Below are 12663 nucleotides of genomic sequence, written 5' to 3'. Positions count from 1 at the left end.
ATGCATGTAGTACAAAGGAGTAGACCACCATGTGATGTTCTATCCCTGTTCAAGCTCGATCGAGAAGCGATGCGAGGACAAGATTCCCGAGTGCGAAAGGCACCACCGCCGCGCACATGGGTTGGCTTTTGCTAGCGATAGATGTTTCGGTTCGGAGGCGGTAGCTACTTTCCAAGAGATTGTTCTTGTTCATCACAGGCCTCATCATGTCTGGTCTAGAGCAAAGCAGTGAGAGGGAGACCACCTTCTCTGATTCGTTCCACCATGCATAAGCATGACACACCAATCATTTGACCATACTAGCTACTGGCAGCGTGGCATGCATATACTTCTGGAACAAATCGTACGTGCCCTTTCAACCACAAAACTCGATCACAAGAAATGATAGAAAAGGTAATGCAAGGAAAATCAAGGAGCTGTAGGCTGTAGCAGCACAGCGAGATCCTTTCTGCCGATCGAGTGCCGACATCTTGGCTTGGCATCGGAATTGGCAGCATCGACACGCCGTGCGAGTGCGAGCCACCCTTGTCGTCTCTTTCAGTCTGCAGCTGCAGGCAGGCGCAATGCCTGCGAGAATCTGCTGACGCCTACTGCGGCCCGGCCTACTCGTCTCTGCCTCTGCGTAACCATGCATCTTTACAGAGCTGCTACATATCCACCCTTCGCTGTCGTCTAAGCAATGCAAGTGCCTATCACTGGTGGCCGCCGTACGGATTTGACATGCAGGCTTTCATGCTTTGGATCAAGCGTGGTCCAGCTCCAGGCCTGGCCTTGACACTGCCACCGGATACCGCAACTAACGAAAAAGATTTCATCAGTCTGCTTGGATCGTGCCGGCACTCGGAATTCCTCTCTATCGTGTAAACTTTAGACAGGACTCCTGAATTACAAACTGTCCTGAATCCTTTAGTTGTCAGAGATCCCAGAAGCATGCATGTGTTGCGCAAAGACGGCCAACTAATTAACGCAATAGTGAGGAGGCCAGCTTATCCAAATTGCACACCACTAGCTAAAGCTAAACTGCTGGCTAGATTCCCTTTCCCTCTCCTTTTAGGCTGGAAACGGTGCAGTATTCTACAAGAAAAGCAAGAGAACGAAGAACATTGATCTGCTCCTGTCCTTTCCCTTTTCCACTGAATCACCAACTTATGATCATCGATGATCGATGCGATCGAGGTAGGCCTGAATTAACTGACATATAAAACACTCATAAACAAATCCCTTCATTAGCAGCTAATATAATAGTCAAGGTAGCCATGAGAACATGCACGGCATGGGGTGGAGGTCTATCTTCTATGGTGGTGGTTTAACTTTAAGGGTGGAAGCGCTGCATGCAGGCGTGGCAGGTGATCTCGAGCGCCGCGGCGGATCCGGCGGCGATCCGGCGCGCCGCCATCGCCTTGACGCGCTCCACCTTCTCCACCTCGCCGCGGGCGCTCTCCCAGATGGCCCGCGCCCGCGCGAACTCCCGCTCCGCCAGCTCCAGCTCCCGCCGCGCCAGCTCCAACACGCGCTCCGCGTACGCCCGCTCCGCCGACGCCATCCGGGCCTGCTCCGCCGCCTGCCGCTTCAGCGCCTGCACGTCCGCCGCCGCCCCCGCTGCAACCTTCTTGATCTGGTCAGCAGCGGCGGCTGCTGGCGGCGGCGGCGGCGGCGGCTGGGGTGCAGGCGGTGATTCAATGCTGATGGACAGGCTCAGGTCCAGCTGCGGGTGGTCGGAGGGGCTGGCCGGCGGCGGAGGGGCGTGGAAGGCGGCGTCGAGAGGCGTCGTTGTGGGGAGGAGGAGAAGCTGGAGCTCCCTCTCGCCACTCTGGGGCTCCATGGCCGCTGAGAAGAGGGGAGTGAGCATGGTGGCAGAGGGGCCTGTGCTTGGTGGTGGTGCTGCTGGTAGTATGGAACTATATGGATCTTTATACGATAATAACCTGGCAGAGTGGCAGTTGATTTTACCAGAAAGCCCTTGCCATGGAATCGTCCTGCCATGGAATGTTTGAGAGACGTTCTTGGAGGTGTATGTGATGATACAACTCACGTACTTCTCAGTGGTCCTATACTCCTATTGTTAGAGTGGCAGTGGACGTGGTCGCACCATTTTACCCTTGTAACGGTCGTCCTTAATTATTAGCCGGGTGTGCAGTTAAACTCTTCTCCCTTAATCTGATCACAATTATCATATTCGTTTCTCCATAAGCTTAAAATGTGTGGGCACTAATTTGTTCTTTCACAAATGCTCTACAATAGATATTACTATATAGAGTACCATGTGATTTGTGGGAAATTAGGAATGGCATAATGAAGTGACAGTAAAACTGATATATAGCGGCCAATTCTCACTATATTTCTTTTCTTTAAATATCATAACTACAGCCTTTGATCCTCGCATTTATTCCGGCCGTTGTTGGACCCAGGACCAATGGAGGCTTTTGTCCCGGGTCCAATGACTAGCCGGGCACGTGGGGGAGTGGAAGGGTCTTTTGTCCCGGTTGGAGCCACCAACCTGGACCAAAGACCCTTCTTTGATCTCGATTGGTAGCTCCAACAGGGACAAAAAAAACCAACTCTTTAGTTCCGGGTGGTACCACCAACCCGGACTGAAGGGTACCAGTTGGTGGTACCACCCGGGACTAAAGGACCCTTTGGTCCCGGTTGGAGCCACCAACCAGGACCAAAGGGCTCTCTACATGTTAGTACAAAGAGAAAACATCCTATAAAGAGTCACATGCGCGGTGTAGGTGGGATGGTAAGAAGCTGTACGTGAGACAAGAGCTCTTGGGTTTGATTCCCATAGAATGCAAACTTTTTTTCACATCGCGGACCCTTTGGTCCTGGTTGTAGCAACCGCCTTTGGTCCTGGTTGTAGCAACCGGGACTAAAGCCTGGGACCTTTAGTCCCGGCTTCGTAGTCCCGGTTGCTACAACCAGGACTAAATGGGGTTGTCAACTGGGACAACATCCCCTTTCTATAGTAGTGTACGTAGAAAAATGGTATGTCTTCATCACCTCTCACTCGAGCGCCACCATTTTTCTTTATTCTTGTTTTCTAGAAATTCTATCACTGTTGGTACACTACTGGAAACACGGTGTTTGCCGTGTACTAGAACTTTTGTCGTGTGCATCTTATCGAGCACACGGCAAAGGGGGTATTCGCCGTGGCATAGAGTAGCAATAGAAAACCTATTTTCACTGCTCATTACCACCTGCCGCATCTATGTTCCGAATTCGGTAGCAATGGTACATAATTTGGAACTTCTACAAAGTCCCTCTATGAATTTCTATCACTACTACAGATCGGGCAATTTGTCCCGGTTCCAAAGGGCCATTTATCCGGTTTTGGAACCGGGATTCGGCTGCTGGGACAATCCCGGGTGGTAGAACCGGGACAAAATGTCCCTTACACTAATTTTTTTTTGCGTCCTGCGGGATTCGAACCCAAGACCTATTGTCTGGCGCATGGCTTGCTTGCCAACTCACCTAAGTAGTACATGTGACTCAGTAAAGAATAACTTCCTTTTGAACTGTCATGTGGAGGGGCCTTTTGTCTGGGTTTGTAACACCAACCGGGACAAAAGTGTCCTTTAGTCCGGGTTGGTGCCACCAACTGGGACAAAAGGGTCACCCTTTAATCCGGGTTGGTGTTACCAACCGGGACAAAAGGGGTCCTTTTGTCCCGATTGGTGCCTCCACCCGGGACAAAAGACTTCTGTCCCCCCGCTGGCCCGGCTAGCCGTTGGACCCGGGACAAAAGCCACTTTTTGTCCCGGGCCCAAAGGCAGCGGGGACAAATGGCCTAGAACAAAGGTCTGTTCTGTAGTAGTGTATACATTACAACCACCGTCGGTTTCTAACATGAATACTTATATAGAACCTGCCTACTACTACATTTCTCTATTCCTAATGCCATCCCGAACAGAAAACATCATAAAAACAGTTTATTCTCAGACATAGATGCATCACAAGACACTAGACTCGATGTGATAGAGGGAAAGCAAAAATCTACTTGTACTAGCGTTCGCTTTTACAAGTAGTGCAGACCATGTGAAACTGCGCTCAAGGTGATTGGGATAGCAGCATGTAGTGTGGTTTGGCTATAGCCCTGTTTAGATCAAAAAATCCAAAATTTGTAAATTGTCTGCATGGTGTATTAAATATAGTTGAAAAATAAATCGCATTACATAAATGGACTGTAAATCGCGAGACGAATCTAATGAGTCTAATTAGGACGTGAGTAGACACTAAATTGCTACAGTAAATCTACAGTAACATGTGATGCTGATGGATTAATTAGTCTCATTAGATTCGTCTCGTAGTTTACAGATGAGATTTATAATTAATTTTGTGATTAATCTACATTTAATACTTCAAATGTTGAAGATTTCCTTCCAAAAATCCAAAAATCCAAAGTGATCTAAACAGACCCTATATGTCTCCAGGATACGAAGGCATTTCCATGTCTATTCTACTCATTTTTTTAGCAAATTCCTTCTGTACCATCCAAAATTAGGTCTCTTCCTTGTGTGCTATAATTTTTTTTTTAAATTGCTCCAATCATAGTGCCATTGAATCTAAGATTTATCCCCTGCCACAACCGTTAGAGGTCCATCTATTTTTAAGGGAACCAGCTGGGAGAGGCATTACCATCACAGAAATAACATTGGTACCCTATTACACTGATCAAATAGCCCACAAGGAAAAACTTATCCTTTCCTCCTCTCTTTCTAAGAAAAAAAAAGTTATAAAACTACTCCTCTTCCCTCCCGACGCCTCCATCGCTCTGCAAACCTCACGGTGATTCCGCCTCCGGCGTGATGGCCCGCCGGCCGCCGCCGGCACGATGCCCCCTCGCCCCGGCTCGGCTGCCCCGGCACAACACCTCCTCGTCCCATCTCGTGCGGCGTGGGGCTGCATCTGGCACACAATGGCGTGCATCTCAAGGTCTGGATGCTCGACGACTGATCACCTGTGGTCGGCGTCGAGGCTCGTGGAGTATGAACTGACGAGGAAAGAGGTCACCGGAGCATGGGAGTTCGTCGAGGGCGAGAAGAATCGCGTCGTCAAGACCTGGTTCATCCCTTCGTTGTTGTACCTATCGGATTGCCCACTGGCTGATGCACACGACCTGTAGAATTTGTAAAGAGTTATTTTGGAGGGGTAAATGGGTCTTTTACATGACCGTACCATAACAGTATACAGACGGTTGTGGCAGTGAGGGGACAAATTAACTTGGGGGTATGGCTATACCGTTGGAGATGATGACACGTGGAATTCTATTTGGTTTTCCCTTTGGAGGTAGAGAACGAGACAGCTGCACGGCCCCTTTATCGAGATCGGAATAAAGGTTTGAATAATGCACGTGACATTATCTATCTCAAATAATATTTGTTTGGTATATAGATAGCTTTGTTACATCACTCTCCACAATCACTCTCCAAGTGCTTTGTTGCAGCCCACAAATTGCTCTCTCCCAAGTGCTTTTGATCCACATCTGAGCTCCTTTTGTGCACTTTAAGGTCGGCATGAGGTGGTTTCAGATGCGCCATGCAGATTTCTCGCCTACACGATGCAATGTGCTCTTTTGACTTCGGAGAAGCTTCTTCTACCATGCATGGATTACTATACGCTGGTCCCATCTACCTGCCTTTGGATGTGAAAACTATAAGTTTGTGGGGTCCAGTCTCTTACTTAGAGGTGTTTATAGAGAGAGTGTATAAGAATGTGCTCATAAGAACAAATGTACATGTATTTATATGAGCATCTTTGTTTCAATGTTTGTACTATAATCCGAGGAAGAAAAAAGACAAGGGCAAAAGAGAGATAAATAGGTAGAGGCGGGACAGGCTGAGGAATAAAGGCAAGTGATCGAGAAAGATGAGAGAGATCCTGTTGCGGTGAGGGCGATGCATGCATGGTGGCCAAAGGCTTCCGTTTGGATGTCTGCTCGATCTGCCCGGCAATGGTGGGAGACCATGATGCACGAATCATTGTCCCCGAACCCAGCCGGCCGGTCCCGGTCTCCGTCGTCCCGAACCCGTCACCCATGCGTGTCACGGCACGCAGAGATCGAGATGCCCGGGTGGAGAGCAAAACAACACCATAGCATACAAAGGTATCATTGCTACAAAAATATTTTGTAGAAACATCGTCTCAGTTTTTAGGAGCGGATCAAAATTTGATCCATTGTTACAACTGCAACTGAGTTACCGTATCAACAGATCCATCTATGAAAATGCATTGTAGGAGCGGGTCACTCCCTCATCCGTCCCTATAAATGATTTTCAATTTTATTCCGAAAAATTCTTAAATTAAAAAAATAGCACAACGGACGATCCGACCTTAGGGGCGGACCGTCCGCTGGTTCGGACGTCCGAACTTTACTGCAAAAGGTTTGGATGTCCGAACTCGCGAACCGTCCGCCAGGTGATGCGGACGGTCCTCCGCCCATTGAATTTCACCTTTTTTTTGGATAAGTTTTGCTATATCATTTAAATAAAATTTTAAAATTAAAAAATTATTTTTAGGGGCGGGTGAGGTGTGACCTGCCCCTATAAATGCCGCCCCTATAAATAATTTTTAAATTTATTTAGAAATCTATTTAATTCAAAAAATAACAATACACAACATAAAAGTGAAATTTGTACCATAGGCCTATTTTGATCTGTAGAACTAGAAAAAATTAAAAAAGCATATTTCATAGTATAAAAGTGATTATGAGTGTAGAAACCACGAAATGAGTATTGAATTGTATAAGATAGTAGAGTGAGTGAGTTATACATTATGGTTTCACACTCTTCGCCATTATATACGCTGAAATCTGCATTTTGATATTTTTGTTAAATTCTATATGTCATAATAGGTTTATGATAAAAATTTCACTTTTTATATGTGTTGCTATATTTTATATTTAAATAAAATGTTAGAATTAAAATAAAATAATTAGGGGTGGTTGAGGGGGTGACCCGCCCCTATAAGTTATTTTCAATTTTTGAGGATCAGTGGTGGTCATCCCTGTGTGATGAGTGATTGATAATTGTTGTGTGCTGATGTTTACCTTGGTTGTGAAGTGCAAGTGTAGGGTGCGACGTGGCGGTCGACGGCGCGAGGAGAAGGCAAACTGAAATTTTCATGGACGAACACGAGTAGACTTGGGCTGAGGACCCAAAGATACCGGGCGGAGTCACGGGCGGCCCCCACATGGTGCACGAATCGACAAGGAAGCATGAAGTAAGGATGCAGTGACGTGGGCCGAGTCAGCGCGGACGATGGCGAGTCAAGTAGGCGCCCGTGCGGCGGGCGCACTCGAACGACTCGAAGGTGTGAAGGCGTGGTGAGAGGTCCGACACGTGCTGGTATTAGAGAGGTCACGTGGTGGCGAAACGGAGATGGACAGTTTCGAGGGTTTGGACATCAAAACTATCACCGGTGACTGGTTTTCTGGTTTCGGCCGCAAAGCAGGGGCGGAATTGGTGTCAAGGCCCAGACGGAGGGCATGTGCTACCACCGCGAAACTTGCATCGAGGCAAAGCGAAGTCGTGAAGAAGACGTATTCGTTTGATGGCTATATAAAAAGATAGACAGTTTTGCCATTACGTGAATGGTTATCATAGTTAGTGTGAATGATTATCATAGGTAGTGTCTAGAAGTATTTTAGTTTTTTTAGTGGAAGAGATTGGAATTAGATTGTGAGGCCCTTCTCTTTTCGGTTCCCTTTCCGTCGCCCCCTCCCCCTCTATGTTTTTTCTTTCTTCTCAGAACTTGAGATTTGGAGCTGCGGATCTTGAGGAATGAAGATCGGATCCTCCTTTTACCCTACGGGGTTTTGATTCGATCTATTTCGTGTCTCTTTTGATTTGATTGTTCGGTTTCGTTCTTGCCCTTTTCCCTTAGTCTTCCTTTGTTCCTGGCGCAGGAGATTTCAGTGGCGGCACGAGCGTGCGCGCGTGGCGGCGCGCGTGCGTGGAGTGGCAGCAGCGGCGCGCGTGTGCTGCCGGCGGCGGCCGTGGTCGGCGTGCTCCGCCGGCGCAGCTGCAGGCTGGCGGCGGCGAGTACGGCAGCAGCACAGCGTCCGTTCGACCAAGCGGCCAGCCAGGCGATCGCCGGGGGACGCGGCCCAAAAGCTCGGGCGCGGCCCAGCTCGGTGAGAGGCGTATCGTGGGCAGCAGCCCAGGCCGGAGGCTGCACACGCACAGCTTGCTACCTGCGGCATCATCACGTGGGCTGGGCAGGCCTGATCGAGAGACGCAGGCTAGGAGCGCGCGCTTTTTTCTTTTTTTTTTATATATTTTTTTAAAAAAATTCAAAAATATATGTCCGTTTTGAAATATTTCAAAAATACTCCCCGGTCGCCCCCTATAGGGCGACAGGCCCTAAGTGTAATTTTTTTTTCAAATTTGCAACGAGGTCCCAGGAAAAAAAAGGGCCTGTCGCCCCCCCAACGGGCGACATGGGGGGCCTGTCGCCCCCCCCTCGGGCGACCATTGGGCCCCGCCCACGGGCGCGGCAGGGGGGCCTGTCGCCCCCCCTCGATTGACCGGGGTACCCCCTTATATAAGGATCTGACCCTCCATTCCCTCCTCATTTGAGCCCGAAAATTCCACCAAAAATCCAGAAAAAAAGATAAGGGTGAGGAGAAGGGAAGCGGCGAAGCCCTGCCGGATTCAGCACTTGTGATCTGCAGGTTAGTACATTTAGTTTATATATTTTTCCATTTCAGTACTACGCATTTAATTAGGAGTAATTTAAGTAAGGGTGAGTAATTTAATTTAATTAGTGCTATAGTAGAACCATTTAAGTAGTAGTTTAATGATACTTTAGTTTGTAGTTACGTAGTAGTAAATTAGTTTAGAAAATTAGTACTACGCATTTATTATTACAATTGTAGTACTATTAGAGACGTGTTTATAAAAATAATTATGATTTAGAATAGAATTTGGCATATGCAGTATAGAATTTGAGTGTCATCACGTAGTTATGAATACTTATACGTTGTAGTTGAATTTCATACTTAGTTTTTACGGATTATTGAATAAGGTAGTGAAGTAAAGAGTATAACTCTATAAGTATTATGTGATATACAGATATGTCGAGCAAGATGCAGTTTCAAGTATTTTATGGTGACTACAATGTTTTGTATGGGCCAAATGGAGTAGATCTTTCTGCCTTTAAGTGCACATGTAGCGCCATAGATAAACCTCTGGAAAGGAGTTTTGGTTCCATATATAAGTGGCTGCAGCGTGGGTTCCGTGTTGATCCGTTGACACATGTGATCACCGTCCAGTCTCTTGTTAATTGGGAGGTAGAAAGTGAATTATGGGTATTGATGATGATACACAGCACTGATGACTGGCTGAAGTACATGCAAGCAGCTCTAGAGCGTGGGTGGCCTCTGGCCATTCTTATTCAAATCCGGGAGAAGACACAAATTAAAATCCAACATTGTGCAGATCAAGGAACTCCGAGTATTCGAAGAGAGACCAATTATGTTGAGCAAGATGAGTCAGAAGAGACAGAGAACCAAAATATGGGACCACAGGGGCTTGCTGATGAGGGAGAGAAGATACATAGCATTGTGGACGAGATGGAGGCAGAAGACCGAACCGCAATAGAGATGGAAGAATATGAGGGCTCATCTGATGACGAGCAGTACTCATTGCCAAAAGAGTGAAAGGAGCATGGTTTTGGCAGTCATGTCACAGAAGAGGTACGAAATCAGGAGTGGGAGTACAGAGGGAATGAGGTAGTGCAAGGTGCAACATATCCAAACATTGAAGCCGTAAAAGATGCTGTGAGACTATGGGCAATATCATTGAAACGAGAATTCAGATTCGTAAAGTCTGGCAGTAAAGAATATGAGGTGAAGTGTGTGAATGATGGATGTCCATGGCGAGTACATGCATTCAAGGGAAAATAGAAGTCGAACTGGAAATGTTCCATTGTGACAGAGCACACTTGTTTGCTGTCAGAAGTTCTTCCCTCGCATCGCAATATATCATGCGACTTTGTTGCAAAGCAAATATATGAGTTTATTATGGACAACCTAAATTATGAGCCAAAAATAATTGTTCGACACATTGAGCAGACTTACCAGTACACCATCAGTTATTTGAAGGCATGGCGGGCTAAACAAAGGGTGTTCGAGATGCAGTTCGGCACATACGAGGCATCATATGACTACATATCTCGTATGTTATCCCAGGTTGCTGCTAGAAATCCTAGAAGCTTTTATGACACATACCTCGTACCAGCCGTGACTAGGGGGCAAAGAATTATGCAACGAGCCTTCTTTTGCATAGGTGCTTGTGTTAGAGCATTTCAGTGTTGTCTTCCGGTGATCTGCATTGATGGCATATTTCTGACTGGAAGGTATAAAGGCCAGATACTCACCGCAATCGGGGTAGATTGCAACAACCAAATAGTTCCGCTCGCATTTGCATTTGTTGAGAATGAGAACTTAGACAGTTGGTATTGGTTCCTTGAATGAGTGAAGGTTCATGTTGTTGCTGCATGTCCAGATGTGTGCCTTATTAGTGATAGGCATGCAGGTCTGCTGCAATCAATACTGAAATTGCAACGTGGAACTGCGACAACGCCTCCATTGTGGCCCGATGTCCAAAACAGGTGGTGCATTAGGCATATGGGTGCAAGCTTCTATGACCACTTCAAGAACAAGGATTTTAAGAACCTGTTTAAGAGGTTGTGCACCCAAAATCAACAGAGAAAATTCAATGCATTATGGCAGATGCTTGATCAGTTGACTGCAGAGCTAGTGAAAGTAAGGGCATCAGGAGCAGGCACGAGTCAGGCTGCAAAGGTTAGGGATTCAATTGAGAAGCCATTTTCACACTGGATTCGAGGTGCACCTAAGGAGAAATGGTCATTCCTTTATGATACCAACGGAATACGGTATGGTATTCAGGCAACGAACCATGCAGAGTGTTTCAATATGGTTATACGTTCTTGTGGTGCCTTTCCTCTTGTGGGAATTATTGAGTTCATCATGTATGGTTGCATGAAGTATTTTAGAGAGCGTTACACGGCTGCAAGCATAAACATCAGTAACCCCCAAATTCAGTTTTGCACAAGAGTGACACAATATATGCAAGAGAAGATTGAAAAGGCCAAACTGCACCGCGTCATATCGACAGGTACAATGGAGCATAGATTTGAGGTTCTATGCAAGGATAGAACTGGTCGTGGTATCCGTAGAGATAGGGTGGTACATGAGAGTTTGATTATAGTAGATGGCAAAGTCTTCTGCTCCTGCATGAAGCCTAAGTTATTGCATTTGCCATGCTCCCATCTCATTGCGGCATGTGCAGAGTCTGGGTTGCAGCCAGGAGTATTTGTTTCACCTTACTTCAGCAAGGAAGCAGCTGTATCCACCTGGGGACATGAAGTATACGGGATTGGAATAGTGGGGCCTTTCATTCAGGATAATGAGAATAAGATGTTTATTCCTGATCCAGCCACTAAGAAAGGCAAAGGCCGCCTTCAGACACGTCGTATTCGGAATGGTATGGACGAGTCCGAAGCAAGCAAGGCACAAAAGCGGTGCAGCCAATGTGGAGCATTGGGTCACAACTACAAGAAGTGTCCTTAGAATGCACTTCATGATGCTGCTGACGTCGGTCCTTCCGGAAATCCCAGAGATGGAGCATCTCCTACGTTCAGACGAGCATCGGCGAGAATTGCTCGTGGAAGGCATTCGGTGTCATGATCCACAATTGTATTTAATTATTTGTAATATGTTGTAATGAAATATTGCAGGTATGTAATGAAATATTATTATACCTATGTGTCCAGTTTGTATGAAACATATATGTACCTATGTGTTCTCATATATTTTTGAATGCAAGTATGGAGATGGACTCCTTGCTAGACCCAGTTATCGACTCGAGCCACATGTCTTACTTTGCAGCTGTTGAGCACCGAGCCCTAGAGGTGCTACATCCTCGTCCCTTTTGAACAAAATACCCTGAAGCAAGTCGAACCCCCTTTGGTAGTTCCGCCATGAACCTCTAGCCACCATGACTACAAGATCATGCTAAGCGATCTATCTCGATAATAGATCTAAGATGAAGCAAACCCAAAGAAAAGAACGAAATCGAAAGAGAGAACACGATTGCTAATAGATTCGGAAGACATGATTATCATTACTCACATAATAGATTCATTTGGATCGTCACCACCGAGTACATACCATTGACGACTCCAACTAGCTCATGAACTCCACCATGGCACAACCTCACAGGGAGGCCATGGCGGCTAGGGGCGGCCTAAGCCATCTCCTAGACAACTTCGAAGACTTGCGGCGGCCGTCGTCTCCCTCCGGTCTTGGCCCTAGGTTTTCGTCGAGTTCTGGGTGGATGGATGCCTCGAGATGAATAAGGTGCGAGCTATTTATAAGCCGAGGAAGCCACCGATCGAAGGGGAGGCCAAACCGCCTTGAAAACGGGCTGGGCCGGCCGGCCCCATGGGCCTTGGCCGGCCGGCCTACCCTGTTTCGGGCTCGCCTCGGTCTCATTTTTCGCGTGCAGACTCCTCGCATCTTCTAGAGTTTATGTCCTTCACGATTGCACCCCTTTTGACGTCGTTATCTTGGAGATATCTTCGAGGAAAGGATAGGATAGGGAATCCTTCCTTAAATCTTCATTTGCTTTGCTTAATCCC

General features: G+C 46.9%; 1 protein-coding gene across 1 annotated transcript; it reads right to left on the bottom strand.

Annotated features, from left to right (window-relative positions):
- Positions 1–1010: 1010 nt before the first annotated feature.
- LOC120655814 (zinc finger BED domain-containing protein 3-like) lies at positions 1011–2016 on the bottom strand. The gene has a single exon (XM_039933779.1). The coding sequence runs from the start codon at positions 1847–1849 to the stop codon at positions 1313–1315; it is 537 nt and encodes a 178-aa protein (XP_039789713.1). The 5' UTR covers positions 1850–2016; the 3' UTR covers positions 1011–1312.
- Between the last annotated feature and the right edge of the window lie 10647 nt (positions 2017–12663).

The sequence above is a fragment of the Panicum virgatum genome, chromosome 1N, assembly GCF_016808335.1.
Source record: "Panicum virgatum strain AP13 chromosome 1N, P.virgatum_v5, whole genome shotgun sequence".
In the NCBI taxonomy this organism is placed as follows: Eukaryota; Viridiplantae; Streptophyta; class Magnoliopsida; order Poales; family Poaceae; genus Panicum; species Panicum virgatum.
The sequence above is the reverse complement of the archived record's forward strand: the minus strand, read 5'-3'. Positions and strand labels throughout refer to the sequence as shown.